At 41.1% G+C, this 20,170-nt stretch overlaps 1 protein-coding gene across 2 annotated transcripts in view; it reads left to right on the forward strand.

The window, feature by feature from the left end:
• Positions 1-20,170, forward strand: part of LOC126354163 (putative inorganic phosphate cotransporter) — a 195,266-nt gene that overhangs the window by 144,645 nt on the left and 30,451 nt on the right. For both annotated transcript variants that reach the window (XM_050003584.1, XM_050003585.1), the window contains exon 7: positions 4,167-4,299. In XM_050003584.1, coding sequence (XP_049859541.1) covers positions 4,167-4,299 — 133 coding nt within the window. The remainder of the gene's footprint in view (positions 1-4,166; positions 4,300-20,170) is intronic.

Genomic DNA, 20,170 nt, shown 5'->3' on the forward strand with positions numbered 1-20,170 from the left:
CGTCAAACTCCTGCTTCTCTCACGGTAAGCTATACGTAGCTTTCTCTCGAGTAGGAAATTCGAAAAATTTTTAGTTGAATACCATGGATAACAAAATGAAAAATTTTGTTTATTAACAAATATTTCAAAAGTTTAGAATATATTTTCAATTTTTTTACCTCTTTTACCTTAACAAATATTGTAAACAGTTAGAATATGTTATCGATAATTTTTTTTACTTGTTATACTTTAAAGTTTATCCTTTTATTGTAACTACCATACAGTCTAATATTAACTCCGTTAGCGAAACCGACTACCACAGCTAGTGTCTTTTTTAAAACCGGTTTTGAGCGGGGTTTGCTCTACGACTTGACCTGGTATTTAGTATTTCACATCTCATATATGACGACTGTGACTTATGCATGGAAAACAACCGCAGATTAAATCAAATCACAATGTTTTATTTGTAGCACTGACTGTTTACAGCTACTCGTAATTGTACGGTGTCAGCTTCTTACTTCACTCGACTTCTGCTTAGCATATCGTGCTGTCGTTTTCTCTTCTTTCTCTTTCTCCTTGCGAGTTTCACACGTACTCATTCCAATCTTTTATATCTGCGTTTCCATTTATACTTATCGTTCTTTCATTTCTGTGCCTTCCCCGCGGTGTCGTTCGAAGTTCTGTTTGTGTCATCATTGTTCATATTCGTTCTGATATATTGTAAACTCTCGTCCCTTACATTTAAGAGGTTTCGTTATGACCCTGAGGATTGGCTCTTGCACTTCAGGGTGAGAGACTTACTTCAGCCACGATTGTACAGGGAAGCAAACTGTAGCTCAACTGTGCTTGGTGTATCTGCAGTTATTTGCTACAAAATTAACAATAAGAGCTGGTCGGGTTCTTCTGAAATAAAAGATAACGTCCTTTAACTTGATTTATTCATCATATTTAAACAACGTAAAGCACCATAATTGAATCATACTCATTCTTTTCATAATACTGACGAATGTCAGAGAAGCGACAGATGATTCAATACGCCAACGAAATGTTGCTCTCAGTGTCCTACGAAACGCTTCACAATTCAACTTCTCATATTTCTGGCTCACAACTGTTCACTCGACCAAGCCCGCCCCACTACTGGGTCACATGCTCGCCACAAACTAGCAGTCTTGTCACTACACAACAATGTTCTGTCCACCAGTAAAGGCGGGAGACTGCAGAAAGTTCTACAAGCTAAGGCTCTCCAGCTAGCGCCTGTTGCTAGGTGGTTTGTTGGTAAGAATGTCGATCATGTTATCCTTATACCATGTCCCCTTTCAGCAAGATGTTGACAAGACACGTTACTTTCATCTTTACTGCAATGGAATGTAGACTTCTATTACATTAAGTTTCAGATGAATATCATACACTGCGTAGGACATATGAATATTTCTGTTTTCAATGTGTTAAGTTAATCAATTGTTGAAACGACAATTTAGTGTCCCATAATTAAAGTGGTGGAATATACAGGGTGTTTCAAAAATGACCGGCATATTTGAAACGGCAATAAAAACTAAACTAGCAGCGATAGAAATACACCGTTTGTTGCAATATGCTTGAGACAACAGTACATTTTCAGGCGGACAATCTTTCGAAATTACAGTAGTTACAATTTTCAACAACAGATGGCGCTTCAAGTGATGTGAAAGATATAGAAGACAACGCAGTCTGTGGGTGCGCCATTCTGTACGTCGTCTTTCTGCTGTAAGCGTGTGCTGTTCACAACGTGCAAGTGTGCTGTGGACAACATGGTTTATTCCTTAGAACAGAGGATTTTTCTGGTGTTGAAATTCCACCACCTAGAACACAGTGTTGTTGCAACAAGACGAAGTTTTCAACGGAGGATTAATGTAACCAAAGAACCGGAAAGCGATACAATAAAGGATCTGTTTGAAAAATTTCAACGGACTGGGAACGTGACGGATGAACGTGCTGGAAAGGTAGGGCGACCGCGTACGGCAACCACAGAGGGCAACGCGCAGTTAGTGCAGCAGGTGATCCAACAGCGGCCTTGGGTTTCCGTTCGCCGTGTTGCAGCTGCGGTCCAAATGACACCAACGTCCACGTATCGTCTCACGCGGCAGCCCCTCAGCGCCGCTACCATTGCTGCACGAGACATTCGCTAACGATATAGTGCACAGGATTGATGACGGCGATATGCATGTGGGCAGCACTTGGTTTACTGACGAAGCGTATTTTTAACTGGACGGCTTCGTCAATAAGCAGAACTGGCGCATATGGGGAACCGAAAAGCCCCATGTTGCAGTCCCTACATCCTCTAAAAGTACTGGTCTGGGCCGCCATTTCTTCCAAAGGAATCATTGGCCCATTTTTCAGATCCGAAACGATTACTGCATCACGCTACCTGGACATTCTTCGTGAATTTGTGGCGGTACAAACTGCCTTAGGCGACATTGCGAACACCTCGTGGTTTATGCAAGGTGGTGCCCGACCACATCGCAAGGCCGACGTCTGTAATTTCCTGAATGAATATTTCGATGATCGTGTGATTGCTTTGGGCTATCCGGAACATACAGGAGGCGGCGTGGATTGGCGTCCCTATTTGCCAGACATGAACCCCTGTGACTTCTTTCTGTGGGGACACTTGAAAGACCAGACACGTTGTCAAAGGTTTCGGGTAATTTCGTTCAGAGACTACGCCATATTATTGCTACGCATGGTGGATATGTGGAAAATATCGTACTATAGAGATTCCCAGACCGCAGCGCCATCTGTTGTTGACAATTGTAACTACTGAAATTTCGAAAGTTTGTCTGCCTGAAAATGTACTGTTGGCCCAAGCATATTGCAACAAACGGTGTATTTCTATCGCTGCTCGTTTAGTTTGTATTGCCGTTTCAAATATACCGGTCATTTTTGAAACACCCTGTAAAAGTGATTGAGAATCTCTAAAACCAATCAGGTTTCTGCTTCCTCTTTAATAAATGTCGGTTTAGTTCATAAAATGTCGAGACTCGTAAATACGATAGAAAACCAGACTACAACTCGAGTGAAGTACTTACAGCACGTAAAAATAAGTAATTTAATATATCTCAGACCTTCTCGACTTGATTAAGAGTGTCCTTTCGAGTGTATAGCTGAATTCTCTATTACATTTCTATGCACTAAAATAGATTCAACAACAAGTAATCTACAACAGCAAACACACCATTAGTGATGAAATACTTAGTAACAAACAAAAACAATATATTTGAAAAATTCACTCTTTCTGTTTTAGAGAGTTTCTACAGTAAAATCGAGGTTTCCAATATTGATTACCGTCATACCAGTCATTCATCAATTAACTATTTTGAACAAGCCGTGGATAAAGGTAGGAGCAAAAGTAGTAATTATCTTGAAGGGTGCAATCATTCTGTTTCCAATTCTTGTCCGAAGGCCTTATTTTTGTTTGAGTTAATGACGATTACTAACTTAATGTTGAAACTTTCGGGCAGATGAAAACTGTGTGTCAAACTGTGGCTCTAACCGGGAAATGGTAGTTTGGCAAGGTACGCGGCAGAACTGTAAGGGTAGAAAAGAGGTGCTTGAGGAAGTGCAGCTGTGAGCGTAGGTCGCGAATCTCGCCGGGCTTCCTCAGTTGGCAGATCACTTATCTACGAAAGTCCCAGTCCGCCACAATTCTTTAATTTCCAGGAAGTTTCAAATCAACATATATTCCACTTAAGAGTGGAAATTCACTCTCATAACCTGATATTTCTTAAATTAATACTAAATGTGTAATATAGATATATGGATGTAATAGCTCACGTATTGCTATTATTGGCAGGAAAGACATCATTGTTCCCCTCCATGTTAACCTTCACTTCACCATTAACCTCCTAATGAACAGGCTTTGTCATATCTGGAAGGGTACGAATAGAACAATAATTGACAAGGTTCCATAATTTTACTTCCATCAAAGGGAACCTAAACGAAGAAATATACCATATGAGTCCTACTTGTTTCCGAATTGTTATTTATATTAGTCAGTAGCATCATTTTTAAAACACAAATGTAGATATGATTGTGAGACAGTGGCCATGGTTTACGAATGTTTCGTGGCCTCCATTAAGATCAGGAGTTTTCTCCGTTTCGGGCTATAAATCGCAGACATACTCTCTAACAAATGTGCTGCACCACTGTTGCAGAACGCAGCACTCTCGGCACTGCCTTACGTGGTCGGCGGAACGGCGAGTGTGTTATCCAGCATCATCCTGGACGTGATCATCAAGAAAGGCCTGGTGACGCCTCTCTCCGGCTACAAGATCTTCAACGGCATTAGTGAGTACCAGCTGCTCGTCACACGCAATTTATAGACACTACATGGATTAAAAAATATATAGATGAGGCTTCCCCACAAATTAAATGCTAAATTGTAGTTTCACGTTTCTTCAGCAGTAATAGTATATAACACATTGCTTCACAACTGCTTCGAAGCCTTTCCTTTTTTTCCAAACCTTTCTCCATTTCATTAAGCAATTTCCACAAAGCTGTAGGGTATCTAACAATTCATTCAAGGACACATTTATGGAGACATGACAACTGCTTCTCTAGAAAGTAATGTTTAGTTTTAAATTAAACAGTAAAACATCTAATAAACTGTGTCGTCCTGGAAGCATGTTTTAAGAGTACTCTATGGGGAAAAGAAGTTGAGCAGATAGACAAAGAAGTGGAATGAGGCTGCACCCACTGACGGGTACTGTTAAGGCCCTGCAAATATCTAAAAATTGAATATTGGATAACAAACTGGTTCAGTGTAGTAGGAGAAACAGGCATTATGGCACACTTCGACATTTTCTCATTTGATTTCCCATAAGCGGCCAGAGCCTTACCTACATTCAGGTGCTATGATGTTATCAATATGGCGATATATATATATATATATATATATATATATATATATATATATATATATATATATATGAGAGAGGGGGGGGATTAAAAACTGATCCTGTTTTATTATAACCAACTGGTTGTAAGGATACTAATGAAAAAAAACATTGAGTGTAATAAACATTGTAGACTTTAAATTCTCAATATTTCTTGTTGTTTGTAAATATGTAGAGTCATCCAAAATTCATTCAACTCTACGTATTTACAAACGGCAAGGAATATTTAGAGTTTAATTCTACAGTGTGCCTTACACTCAATGTTTTGTTTTCATTAGTATCGTTACAATCAGTTTGTTATAGTAAAACACAATCACTTCTTATGCTATAATGTACATACTAATTCAACTTCAACACTTTTTAGAATATCACAGCTATTGTAAACAGTAAGTTGTCAAAATTTTAGTAAACATTTGAGAGTCTTCCTTCAACAACTTACCATTATAGTATTTCACGTTAATGGTCAACTGCCTACTAAACTGAAGAAATTTTCTAATGAAATTAATAAATAGCGAAACAGTCGACATTACTGCCTTTGGGGAGAATCCAGATTTGATTGTCGGTACCTTCCCAGATTAGTTTGAGCTAGGGAGATCTGCAACAGGCAAAGATCAAAGGTGGTATCCAAAAGTATATGACGTTTGTCATTGTCTGCAGACAAAGAAAATTTATTTACTGGACCCTCTATCAGGCGCACATATTCGTGGTGCAGAAGTAGCCGCGTGGGACACTAAGTGCACCATTTATGTTACTTGGTTTTAAAACGATTGTCATGTGAACTCCTGTCAGCATTGTTTTTAATTAGTTTATTTTTTAAAGGGCAGATATAGAATGACTAAATTTATTAATAATATCAAAATATTAAACCAAAATATTAATACCAAAAAATGTATTATCGCCGCAATTTAAAATACTAGCTAATTGTTTTAAATATCTGCTTAAGAAATATGAATACATCGTCATCAATTTTAATGTAAAATAATGTTTCATTAATTAATGAGCTTGTAATTGGCACTTTTAATAATAAATTCAGGTAAAAATCTACATGCGTAAATGATACGGTACAAAAAGAAATTGTTTCTACATCAGGTTTGAAAATAAACATACTCACATTGGATGCCTATGGAAAACATGTTTTAACAGCTTGCAGAGTGGCTGTATTCACTACTCAGTAATCTGAGAGATTTGATGTGTCATATTATTAGTCATCATAGACTGGACTTCCGACTTTTTGCTTTTCACACATGTAACTAATAATCATAAGCTTCTGTCAAACAAAACTCTTATGTGAATCACATTTTATGGTAGTGTTAATATTATTGGTCCTTCCGCAAATATCGCGGCGTCATTGTTTCTTAGACGAAGCATCCTCACGTTGCTCAGATGTTGCACGTATCCTCTGCAGGAAACAGCGAAATATCCCTATAAAGACTCGGAAGTATGACTCTTAGTTGTGGTGTCATGAGATCAAAAGCCAGGTTCTAAAGAAAAATCCTTCTCGTGGCCCTATGAGTTTCTGCATTGTAGTAAAAAGAAAAGGATCTGTGAATTGATGCCCGCAATGTCCACTGGAGCGAAAAAAATTGCGAATGGCCGTCTCCTTGTTATATGAGCCACAGAATATGTGCCGCACCATTGGTCGACAGTATGAACGACCCCTTCATGGCACTGTAAGATAACACAATATCTGACTTCCGCGATTCTTCATCTTTGTTACCGGAATAATGATAGTTGTCAGCATCAGAATCATCTTGTTCTTCTTCGGCTCGTGGAAACCAATGTCATTCCTTCTTATACCCAAAGAGGGACGAACCTGGTGCTCGGTGCTTCTTAGGCAGAACTTCCAAGGATACTTTCCGATTTTTCTTTCTGAGGGTCACAATAAACATAGGCCTATTGTCTAACTGTAACAAAGTAAAGGGGCTACTTGTGAACCAGTTGTCCGTTTGTTATATTCCTATTGTATTCTTCTGTACGACCTCTAGTCTATGAACAGCCATGCTGAATTTGAGACTGCACAAGGCCTATCTAGCTGCTTTCTGCAATAGACTGTAAGGCGCAACATTAAATGTGTTTTCACATCACAAAGTAGAAATATCCCAATGCCATATTTAGCAGGTTTGTTGAATAGGAGAAGTTGAATGTAAAGAATATTTTCACAACACGAAGTGGAAATGTCCCAGTGCTATATTTGGCAGGTTTGTTCAATAGAAGAGGTTGAAAGTCAAAAATATTTTCACATCACAAAGTGGAAATATCCTAATGCTACATTTGGCAGATTTGTGGGGAACGTACAAATCCACGATCCGGAAGAGCTCGATGTTTCTCATCAGTGTTTACCAACTCACTGAAACTGTACGAAATGTTCCTACTGATCACAAATTCATCGAAAATTGAATTTACTGTAAGCAACTTACCAGCTGTCTTTCTGTTATCTCTGAAACGAATACAGTGTAGTGGGAAAAGGAACTCCTGAAAGAAAGGCAAAGGTCCCGAGTTCGAGTCTCGGTCGGGCACACAGTTTTAATCTGCCAGGAAGTTTCATATCAGCACACACTCCGCTGCAGAGTGAAAATCTCATTCTGGAAACCTCCCCCAGACTGTGGCTAAGCCATGCCTCCGCAATATCCTTTCTTTCAGGAGTGCTAGTTCTGCAAGGTTTTCGCTTCTGTAAAGTTTGGAAGGTAGGAGACGAGATACTGGCAGAAGTAAAGCTGTGAGTACCGGACGCGAGTCGTGCTTCGGTAGCTCAGATAGTAGAGCACTTGCCCGCGAAAGGCATAGGTCCCGAGTTCGAGTCTCGGTCGAGCACACAGATTTAATCTGCCAGGAAGTTTGAAATACAAAAGTGTTTATTTGCAACAGTTTGCTACATCTTCCAGTTACTTCTCTACATAATCGTCGTTCCAACTTAGACATTTGTCGTAGCATTGTACCAACTTTCCAATACTCTCGTCATTTAAGGCAGCCGCCTGTGATTTTCGCCACTTCCGTACGCTGAGCTGTTGTTCGATGTCTATGCCAAAATATTGTCTTCAGAGTCAGTAGTTCATGTGAACAGAAACGAACATCACAGTGAGCCAAGTCCGGGCCGTTACACACTTCCCATCAAACACTTTCCATCGAAAACGCTGCACGGCTTCTTCGTTGCCGCTGCAGCGTGTGCCAGATAATGTAATGAAGAATCAAATGCATGACGGGTACGTTATGAGGGTTTGCACGAAATCAGGCGAAACCTGACAGTGGGCACCCGTACTTGGCAGGGGACAATACTGTTCTAGGTATCTTCACGTGCTCACTCTGTGCTCAGAAGTGAAAAGAGCGACGTGACGCGACATATGCCTGTACCAGAGGCACTTGTCAAAACATCTGTGCAAAGCATCTTCGGATATTCACTGTAGTTTCCATTTCGCGACCAGTCGGGCCTTTTTTCCTAATAGCCCTCGTATTTTTTGTGTAATTTACAATGTTATCAATCACTTACATTCTAATAGTCTTACTGAATCCCAAAATTTCAGTTATTACATTCCTGGCAGTAGCCTTGGGTCCTGGAAACGTTTCTACGATGATTTTACTTCTTACTTTGCTTGTGGCTGAGCTAACAGTTTTCCTCCATTTAGAAGCTTTGTTACTTCTCACAGACCAATCACCAGAAGAACCTAATTGACAATTGTTATCTTCATTTCCATATGACTCTCACTTTCAGCGCCTTGGCCACAATGAGTAATTACCTCCTCTTCCATACCAGTATTGTCATCCGGTATACTGCCTACATCTTTCATAAAATCTGGATCTTCATTCAGGAGCCACTCTAGTCCTTCATTAGTTAAATACTAATTCTAATGAACACGTGTCATAGGAATAATGTAACTAAAATATAACGCTACGTTCGAGGAAGTAATAAAGTACTTACATAACTTGTCACCTGATGCACTGAGAGCACCGTTGTGACAATGTTACACAAACTTTCCTGTTAAGCAAATTCTTTAACACCAAGAACTACTAGACTACACTCAACAATAGTCAGAATACTAATTAAGAGAATGTTTATTTTAAGTTTGACAAACACTGTCGCATCTGCTCTTGGGCTTAGCCAAAACAACGTGTCCTTCGACCGTATGACTAACTGTTCAGCGGTTTGTACCTCTGAATTCAAGACACACTGTTCATCTGTCAAAAGTTAATGGATTTACAGAAGAGTGTTCCAGGCCTTTTGCTCTGCACATTATGTAGACAGACTTGGTTTTATTAGTATCTCTGCTTTCAAGGCCAAGATATTCTTCAATAGGTTCGCTATTCAGTACAGCGTTCAGGGCGCCTTACGCTACGCATCGTACGGTGGCTTGCGGAGTGTGTACATATATGTAGATGTAGATATAGATGTAGGTGCTTTCAATAACACAACCTTTTTTTATTCACAACCCAGTGCCGCCAAGGGGGTGGGAAGATTGCAGAAGTTGGGTGAAGGTTGGTCTGTTTGCATTGGCATGGATGGGGGCTCAACCGCTGACGAATGTGTAGACTGGGATGCCTGGTCAGAGTCGACGGGTTCCCCATCAGCAGCTGTCGGAAGAATCCAAAAATCATGCAGAGGGCGGCAACTCTCCACTGGACTGCACCCAATAAACGGCTACGCCCGGTACATCTCACGAAAATGTTTTTTATTCCGCTCTTTCATCACAATATTAATTATTTTTACGATGACCGGTTTCAGTCCGTAATTACCATCCTCAGATCTTTTCTACACCATGTCCTAATGGTCATTACGGACTGAAACCGGTCATCGTCAAAAGAATTGATATTGTGATCAAAGACTAGAATTAAAAAAGCATTTGACAGTATTGGATCACTGTTCGTAAATGCGACTGTGCCGCAGCTGGTGGAAATGTCAAGAAAAGTAGAAAGTGCTTTGTCATGGAACAAAGCAATCAGTTTGTAATACATCAGTCAGCAAGAACCATATGCTAGACGGAAACTGATGCAGCGGCGCAGTGTGGTTGCGAGTACAGCCCACACAATGCTGCACAAGAAGTTTATTATAGTAATCAATTGCAAGGCAGTAGACTTGACGCCAGACGAAAGCCTTGATGCAAGGTATACCCCCTGCATGCAGTAACTAGAGTAGGCACACACACAGCGCTGGGGGGACGACCATTCGATCACCTTGCTCGTCTGTTGCAAGCACGAGGAACTGCTGACAATGTTGACCTGATTCCGCTTCATAAGAGACGTACGCCACTCCGAATCTGCTCCCAAAGTTGCACACGCAAGCCAACCCATCAGGGCAACTGAACCTTTTTCCCGAGACAGTGGATCAGCGGCCATGGGAGCTACGAGCTCCTACACCATCAAAGGAACATCCTGCAGTGTCTGCTGCTATGTGTCGTCCACAGCAAAGATCTACAGACTTTTGTCAGGTGAACAGCGGATAGGAAATATTCGACAACTGCGCTAGTTCATTTGTATTAGCAAGCCATGCAGGAGACGGTTAATGAATATCACAACTGCTGAGAATAAGGGCCCATCTTTACAATCGGCGGGTTGTCGCGTCTGGTAGCTAAGAGTGAGGTCGGATAAAGAAACGAAGGGCTTCTGATCAGTGATAAGTAAGAGCTGCCTAACATACAAAAAACCTGGAACTTTTATGCCGTAATGATGGCCAGTGCCTCCTTTTTCACCTGCGAGTAATTATGTTGCCCTACATTAAACATCTTTGATGCATAATCGATGGTCTGGCCGGTGCCATTTGCATTCCAGTGGGGCAGAACTGCACTGAGAGTCATCAGTGACCAGGGTTAGTAGCTGAATTCGCGTAAAGGATGATAGGGAGGAGGTGGTGGTGGTGGTGGTTAGTGTTTAACGTCCCGTCGACAACGAGGTCATTAGAGACGGAGGAACCATCCCGGCATTTGCCTGAAACGATTTAGGGAAACCACGGAAAACCTAAATCAGGATGGCCGGAGACGGGATTGAACCGTCGTCCTCCCGAATGCGAGTCCAGTGTGCTAACCACTGCGCCACCTCACTCGGTATAGGGAGGAGGCCGAGCATTGCTTCAGACACTGGTAAGCATTTGACAATCCACAGGACACAGGAATCTGACGTCGTTTCAGCGAAGTCGATGGCAAATGAGAATGCCCCGTCGAATGAACTTACCATATTAAAAGATCTTACCGAAAATGACTGGAACCCCTTCAGGCTCTTGTGTACTGGCAGTGTGATGGTGAGTTTGACGTGCTCATCCGCAGGAACGAGGCCGTCATTACTTATCACGTGTTCCACAAACTGCATTTTTGCATTTTTCCATAACGTGTTGGAACAGCGCCAGCAGATTTCATAAATGATCCTCTCACATTGAGCCCGTTACCAGATGTCATCGCAGTAGTTAACGCAAGAGGGAATGTACTGAATCAACTGCACCAAATATCGCTAAATTCCTGGTGTAGACAACATTCTTAAAGGCAAGATATTTAACTGGTGAAACCCACACCATGCAATTCCGAGAAGCTGTGGCCAACGACGGCTACAGGTAGACGTCATGCTAGTCGATACGTGATAGATACCGTTTCCATGACAACTTCGTCAACAACAAATGAATCTACAATACATTGCATGTTGCCTGTTTGTTTAAAACGCACGGTGACCTCTGCTTTCTGAATCAGCACCAACGGGGTGGCCCATTGACTCGACGAAATACGAGAAACGACGATGAGTTCCTGCTGACGACACTGCAGCCCGGCCCTAACGTTGAAGCGCATGGAGAAGGGAATGAGACAGCATCGTCAAAATTCAGATACCGCTGACGGATTAAGGGAGACGTGTGCCTCGGAATTTCGTACCAAACTGAAGATATTCTGAAACAGGTGGTCTTATGATCGTAATAAGAAGTTCAAATTTTGAAAGATGACCCCCTGGGACACTAAATATGCTTTGTTAACCATCAGAAAGCCAAAAACAGCAAAGACGACCAGCCCTAGATATTTTATGCCAACGGTGAATTTACCACTAACAATGTAAGTTGCAGTTGTACACTCTTATGGCGTGCAGGGATGGAAAATTGGCTCCTCAAAGGAATATACTGTTTACTGTAAGACACAAACAGACATAGTGCTCATTTCAACGGAGGCCAGCCCAATAACCTGTACATATCTAAGTTAACTAAACTATCGCTCCTGTTCCTACCAGAAACCCAATCGTTCACTCATCCACCGCAAACTACGGCAGAATACCCTGGGACGATGCTTGCATGCCATCAGAAATTGCTGCCCCCGATGACGGTCCCATGGCTCATGACTGTCACGAACTGTTGCTAGATAGCCTATTTCGTGTCACACTCTCACAAGGCCTCTGCATATGAAACAAATAACAACAGAGGTAGGACTGCGGCTTGATCATTGAGCGGATATAATTGGGGAAGGATAGTGACACATGCAACAAAAGCACGTCGTGAGCGGGGATTATGACATTTCGATTAATGCATAGCCTCGAAGCCCACGAGGACGAAGACGGTACTGCACTCGAACCGCCAACACAGAACGACTCAGTGGAAAGCAAGGTTGCCTGACACACCCGACGGGTCACTGAGGGCTGCTTACAATGGACAAGTCAATTTTCCATTTGCCAGTTGTCGCGAAGCTTTCTCCTTGCCACATCAAGTTCATGTGATTCAATAATATTAGCAGTTTTGGCTAAAAGGGGGTCAGACACGCCCAAAACCCTTGCTTGGACCACTGGGTCGAATGGTAATAGGACAATCACTTCTCCATGTGAGGTAGCACGTTATGACGCTCAAACGTACAATTGTGTGAGAGTCCCAGCTGGTCGAAGATATGCCGCATACGACTGCTCAAGGCACTGTAAACGTGCCACCACCACATGGGTTTGAGGACCACACTATTGAGTAACGGACAAAGCTTATCAAATTTAAGTTTCTCAATGTCAGTATAGCATTTAAAATTCTGTATGATTTTGTGTAATACCGCGTTGCTGGCCAGTACCAAGTAAGCGTTATCATTGGACTGATGACACGCCCTACCTGGTACTGCAGCAGAAACCAGCAGATTAGATCTTCCACTTCTCCCTAGACTTGCCAGAACCGATAAACAGCTTTAGAAGCGGTGGGGTGTGGGGGAGGGGGGGGGGGGGAGAGGGAATCTTCCCTGCTCTGCTATCAGCGCTGTTTCAATGTGGATAAATCCCGCATTCTGTTTCAGCAGTTCCTGAACCTGCTCCTTCAGCAGCTATTATTTGTTGGTCCTCGAGGCACAACAACAACAAAAACAAATCAAAAAAGAATGGAAAGAAAATTGTTAAAATTCATGGTGAAACCTTCAACTGTCATTTATTTTGCACAATTGGCTACTAGTGTTGGGTAATGATCAATATCAAGCTTTGATTAGTAGCAAAATAAGTGACAATTGAAGATTTCACTACGAATTTTAACAATTATATGGCGGCTTAATATCCCCACCTGCAAACACACTCGTGCATAAAAAAAAGGAAGGTCTGACACACGTGAGAACGTCCGATGACGCCAATTTGGCGTCCTTACAATACCCAACAAAGTCTCTGACTGTGACAATCTGTACAAGTGTAAACTACACGATTCGACAGTGGCTCGACAACAAGTCAGGAGCAGAACCTTGGAACAGACAAGGGTAATCGACTTGCGAGTCAGTCTGCACGAGAGCAGAGAGTCTGAATACCACGTATGGATGAAGCACAAACACAAACTACGGCGACGCAGTCGTCAAAACCACGTGGAAACCAGAATGTGGTGAGAGGCGAGGGGCAGGCTCGAGATAACTAAAATCAGCGTACGTCCTCATACAGTTATACACCAGAGACAAAGGCTCTGACAGTGCCACACCTCTCCATGTGTGCTGGCGGAGATACTAACCACATAATTCCTGAAATCCTCGTAGATATTCGAAGTTGCAATGTGATATCTACGCTGACGGGCCAAACGTTTATGACCATCTGCTTAATTACTTCTTGGTGTATCGCTGAAGCGCAATACTTATTGATTCTGCTGTTGTGAATTCCACAATTGGTTGCTAGGTTTGTGGAGGTACGTCACACCAGGCCGCTTATTTGTGTACACGGTGGTGGCGCCTAATTAAGGGAATCAAGAATGGCTCCATTGGATTCACACCAAGAGATTGTGTAAGTAGGCTGTTTAGGTTTTTATGTTGGTAACGCCTAGTAGCGCTCTGTATGAAAATCACTGACTATTCTGTCTGCAGTCTGTGGCTGGTTTGCATTGTTGGAATTTTTGCTATTGTAGTGTTGGGTAGTTGAATGTGAACAGCACATAACGTTGCGCAGTTGGAGGTGAGCCGCCAGCAGTGGTGGATGTGGGGAGAGAGATCGCAGAATTTTGTGAGCAGGTGATCTGGAAGTGTGCGGTTTGCATTGTTGGAATTTTTGCTATTGTAAAGTTGGGCAGTTGGATGCGAACAGCGCGTAGCATTTGCGCAGTTGGAGGTGAACCGCCAGCAGTGGTGAATGTGAGGAGAGAGAGAGATAGCAGAATTTTGAGAGCGGACGATCTGGACGTGTATCCATCAGAAACAGTAAATTTGTAACACTATATATGTGATTACTTTTTAATATTGTTAAGGTAAATATACTGTTTGTTCTCTATCAAAATTTTCCATTTGCTAACTATGCCTATGAGTAGTTAGTGCCTACAGTAGTGCCTTTTATTTAGCTGGCGGTATTGGCGCTCGCTGTATTGCAGTAGTTCGAGTAACGAAGATTTTTGTGAGGTAAGTGACTGATGAAAGGTATACGTTATTGTTAGTCAGGGTCATTCTTCTGTAGGGATTACTGAAAGTCAGATTGCGTTGCGCTAAAAATATTGTGTGTCAGTTTAGTGTTCATCAGAATAAGTAAAGAGGGAAATATCTGATCACGTTCAGTTTTGCTCAGCTGTTTGAAAATCAAATAACGTGAGAGGTTTATCAGAACAGTAAATCATTAGTTTTTCTAAGGGGATATTTCAAATTTAGTGGCCAAGACATCAACTTGAGGACACTATCATTCTCCTCAAAACACTGTACCACGGTTGTGGCTTTGAGACATGGACACTTATACTGCTGCAAGACGACATCGCTGGAGGGGAAGGTATCAAGCATTAATGGGTGAAGGTGGTCCACAGCTGTCAGCGTACCATCGATTACTACCACAGGTCCCATGAGAGCACGGCAGAATGTCTACAGCATAATACTGCTCCCGCCGACCTGTGTCTTTGGCGCGGTACACATTTCGAGCATAGGTTGGCTTGGAAACAACGTTTCTGGGGACGGCCGTCGACCTGGTGTAGCAAAACCGTGATTCATCCGGTGTGGCGCAGGCCGGTGTGACCGTGCGGTTCTAGGCGCTTCAGTCTGGAACCGCGTGACCGCTACGGTCGCAGGTTCGAATCCTGACTCGGGCTTCGATGTGTGTGGTGTCCTTCGGTTAGTTAGGTTTAAGTAGTTCTAAATTCTAGGGGCTGATAACCACAGATGTTAAGTCCCATAGTGCTCAGAGCCATTCGGTGTGGCGATACGTTTGCATTGATCCATGATCCAATTGCGATGGCCCCGTCGCCACTGCAATCGTAACTGACGATGTCATAGGGCCAACATGTGAACATGGAGGGGTCGTCTGTTACGGAGTCCCATGTCCAACAACGTACGATGAATGGTTTTAGACGCCCAACCACCTACCGGCCAGAAGTAATTTCGCTGTCGTTCTACGACATTCCTTACATGTTTACTACAGCAGCATGTGAACAAACGACCAGCTACGGTTTTTTCGAGACACTCATTCACAGGCTCTCGGTAATAATAACATCACCTTCGTCAAAGTCGCTTATGTCACTATTTCCCCATTTGTGGCCCGTGTCGTGGTTATAATTATTACCCGTCACTCTTTGATTCATTTACACACTTTCCTTACCATATCACGTTCTAGCAACTCCACCACATGATATCCAACCTCGCGTTGGGCAGTGGCCATGAAGTTTTGGCCTAACAGTATATGTCTATCTGTAATTGGAAGCACAGTTCTGTATAATTTGACAGGAATTTTTGAAATGTTTATCCAAAGTAGAAGCCGAAAAAAATTATCCTGGAAATATCAAAACTGGCATTCCAACTGCAGTGGGTCCATTGAATACTACATTAAGCCTGCTCAGTTCAATGACAAATAAATCATAATTTAAAGTATCGCCCTTTGAAAATCTGGTATGGCAGCTGCTCCAAATGTAACTTCCCAGGATATTATTAGTCCTTATGCCGTACCTGTCGCACATTTTACATAGTTTATCCAAGCATACTATCATTCATCAACTTGAAAAACTTCTTCTGACACTCACTGGCTGAAGTCACACAGTTTAGTGCGATAAACGTCCACCCATGGAGACACACAAAGGAAAATATTCAGCAAATCTTTGTTTGAAACAAATTTATTTTGAAAATAATATTTCAAATTTATGTAATGAATGATGTAGTTTCTCGAATCATGCATGGCTGAGGGCAATTTGTTTGGTTTTTTAGTCCCTAATGGTGGTGAAATATTTTTTCGGCTATTGGGACAAATCCGAATGTAAATCATCAATACCTTCAGGGTATTCAAGATCTATTTATAGCATGAATCCTGTGTTCAGATCATTTGGTGCATATTCCGTAACAGCATTTTCTCACTGTCGGGAGGAAGTCAATGAAATTGGACAGTGGGATATACTGCACTGTCACTTCACTCAGCCACGGCTATTCACATCAAGATATATGATGTAAGACTCATCACTTTTGTCATCATAAACGACCACGAAGCCATTGTTAGCAACTGCACGACCGCAAGAACAATGGACAGTACCGCCTCCAATGCCTCTTTCAACAAACTTGTTTAATATCTTTTCTCCAGGAATTTTTAGCAGAGGCAATTGGTATGATCCATTTCACACGATTTAAGATATAGACTATGAAACTTTTAAAAACATCGGCAAACAGTAGAACGTCAGTTTCTACTTGAACAAATATAAATCTGAATACTCCCCTAATGTCTTCTAATTGAATACGTTCCATACACGGCAAGATCTGTGCTACTCAGTTTTTACTATTGCTGTGCCTGTTAACAAAATTTCAAAATTTTCAATTCGAGGTAATTGATCATGCAGTAGAAACTAATCATTGCTCACACATCTGTATGGAAAAATATCTGTTTGGTTATCTAAATTAAACTCATGATCGTCAGGGCATGTGACTTCAGTTTCTTGAGTACATTGGATGTCGGGTAAGACTCTCACTTTTCATGGGAACATATCAGAAAATTTAATGAATCCATAAATCTGAAAATTATATTACGTCTCCTCTCTTGGTACATTACTGAAGTATTCTTTGTAAGTGATTTGTATTTTTCCAAGCTATACGGAACGACCAAAATACGCACTTCGTTTTCCTTAACTTCTTACTTACTCTCACGTACTGTCGTTTTGTTCACATAGGTTCGTGATCAAGAAACGTCTGTCGTAACTGCGAAGACTGTAGAACACGACAGGGACTGTATGGAAGAAATGTAGTTCGTATTGCAGACAGTATGAGTAACGCCCCTATAAGTGCCACGGAAATGACAGTAATCTCTGGTTTTACATCAGCTTCTATAAACCCTCCACCACAAATCTGACAAATCTCAGCACAGCGAAACGCTAATTTTCTTCAGCGCACATTTCCAGTTTTGTAATAAAAACCTATTTACAGTCTCAGTGATTGCATACAGCAGTTCAGTCAAGTATTTCCTGCAACCGCTGCAGTGTACGTAGAAGGCAATGCTGAAAGGCGTGTGCACATGTACCTGCTAACCGGAGTCACTACAAAGCTTGCAAGTAGTAGCTGATTCTGGAACTCAATCTGTATCAACGTAAATCACACAAGGCAGTTTCAGTCTGTTATCACATTTTGTAAATTTTGAGACGAGGAATTCCGCGTTATGCAAGACACTTTTCAGTTTCGTTTTGCCCAGACATGTTTCAGCACTTTTTGTGCTATCTTCAGTGGATCATTTTATTTTCTTATTGTAAAATTGCTGTTAATTTTAACATTTAGAGAAACCTTTGCAACAAAATATTTACAGCTGTCAATGAATAATTGCTGTAAAATATTATACATGAATAATTGCTGTAAAATATTATACATCATTTGTTCACAGTTCACAACTGAGATAGGTATTAACGACCTGATACACTGTATGTTGTTTATTACTTTATGTCTAAAGTTATAGCTTAATTGACAAAAGAGTGGATGTATGTACCCGTTTACATACCTTACATGAAGCTATTTGGTATTTATGTCGATAGCTAGTCTGCTACAGAATCTACATGTCATACGCAAACAGTGAAATGTAATTCTTATTTTTCTGTTTATTATGCATTTACGAACGGAAATGAGTCTACATCACGTTCTTTTGTGTGTAGCTTACGGCTTTGATGTAGTATTTTCTCATATGTGTTGGCGAGGTGAATACGCTGATTTCTGTGAGATATGGTCGTTTGACAACGCACTTTCTACGAATTTTCAGACAAGACCAGAAACTTCGCCGCCAGAACTTGTTGTAACTGTGTAGTATTCATTTGTTTCACGACTTGTCTATCCGCACGAGGCGCGCAAGTTTGAAGTGTATTTGGCGTTTGTGGTGTTTTGTGTGTGTGTGTGTGTGTGTGTGTGTGTGTGTGTGTGTGCTCAGGACTGGGGGGAAGAGGGTACGGGAGAGGGGGGCGAGGGAGAGAGAGAGAGAGAGAGAGAGAGAGAGAGAGAGAGAGAGAGAATCTTAGACATAATGTAATAAACAACACACTGTTCATCAGGTCGTTAATACATATCTCAACTGTGAACTGAAAGTAAATGGTGTATAACATCTTGCAACAATTATTCATTCACAACTGTACATATTTTGTACCAAAAGTTTCTCTAAATATTAACATGTAACAACAATTTTACAGTAAGAAAATAAAGTAACCCACTGAAGATAGCTCAAAAAGTGCTGAAACATGGTTGTGTAAAACGAAACTGAAACGGTGTCTCGCATAAGGCGAAAATCCCGAAATTCCTTGTCCTATTTTCATAGCAAGCACGGACCTAAGAAGAGCTGAAATCTCGTAAGATGATTTGTAAATTTTTCATACTGTTTTTTTTCACTAGACATGACACTGGTTTAAACTTTTCATGGTCAACTAAATATGCATCTAATTTTTTTCCTGGGAATGAAAAATAACGCAGGTGGTATTCACACACTAAACCTGAATGATGATAAGCAGTAATGCTTATCGGTTTGAACCTTGACAAGATTTTTACGTTAAAGAAATATCACCTATCTGTGTTAGCATCCTGCAACATTAACAGTTACATGTTTCTCACAATTGTGTTTTGTAATGTATAGTGGTACAACCCGAAATTCTTCCTCATCCTCCTTGTCATCTACAACCATCGACTCATAATCTGAACAGGGGAATGCCCTAGACGTTAAAGACATCTTCCTTCTGGTTTTCAAAACTCAGTACATGTTCATCTCAGCAGGAAATGAAGTGTCAGCTAAAACATATGACTGACCACTTTTAAACAACCACTGTTTTTAAGATCAAATGTATCAACGTTTAAATAACGCAAGATAATTGCATTTTCTTTAAATAAATACACAAGTATGACAGGGTATAAGGTATTTACGTGGCATTTTTTGTTGTGTTATTGTGGTGTGTGTGGTGTTCTGGCAGATATTTTCGTAACGAAAAAGACAAAAATATATAATAAATACATATGTAAGTTACATACATATGAATTACTGTCACGGTGAATAACTATGGTGCTATCCTACCATCTCAGGTGTCATTTGATGAAGTCATACATAGTGCTTACAAGTTGTTGAATCTAAAATTCATGGTGAAAATATATAGTAAAATATTAAATTCTGTAATTTTTCAGGTATTGTAAATATTACTGTTTCGTTGGATTCGCTACATTCTTCTGAGATTGCAGAAGTACTCATATTTTCTCTGGTATTTAACTGTGATTTAATACAGGATTTTTAAGAGCTCTAAGTAGCCGTATTTCAGACTACCTTCTTCTCCATCATTTCAGGTAAATCTTCTGCATGCTGACTAAGTGCATGACCACATGCTTTGAGGTTTACCCATTCCTGACTAACTGCTCCGTACCTTTGACTTGACCAGATTTGTCAGCAACGGCGCTTTATCAGAGACAGCCATATCGCACCCTGGACCCTGA

This window comes from Schistocerca gregaria, chromosome 3 (assembly GCF_023897955.1).
Source record: "Schistocerca gregaria isolate iqSchGreg1 chromosome 3, iqSchGreg1.2, whole genome shotgun sequence".
NCBI lineage: Eukaryota > Metazoa > Arthropoda > Insecta > Orthoptera > Acrididae > Schistocerca > Schistocerca gregaria.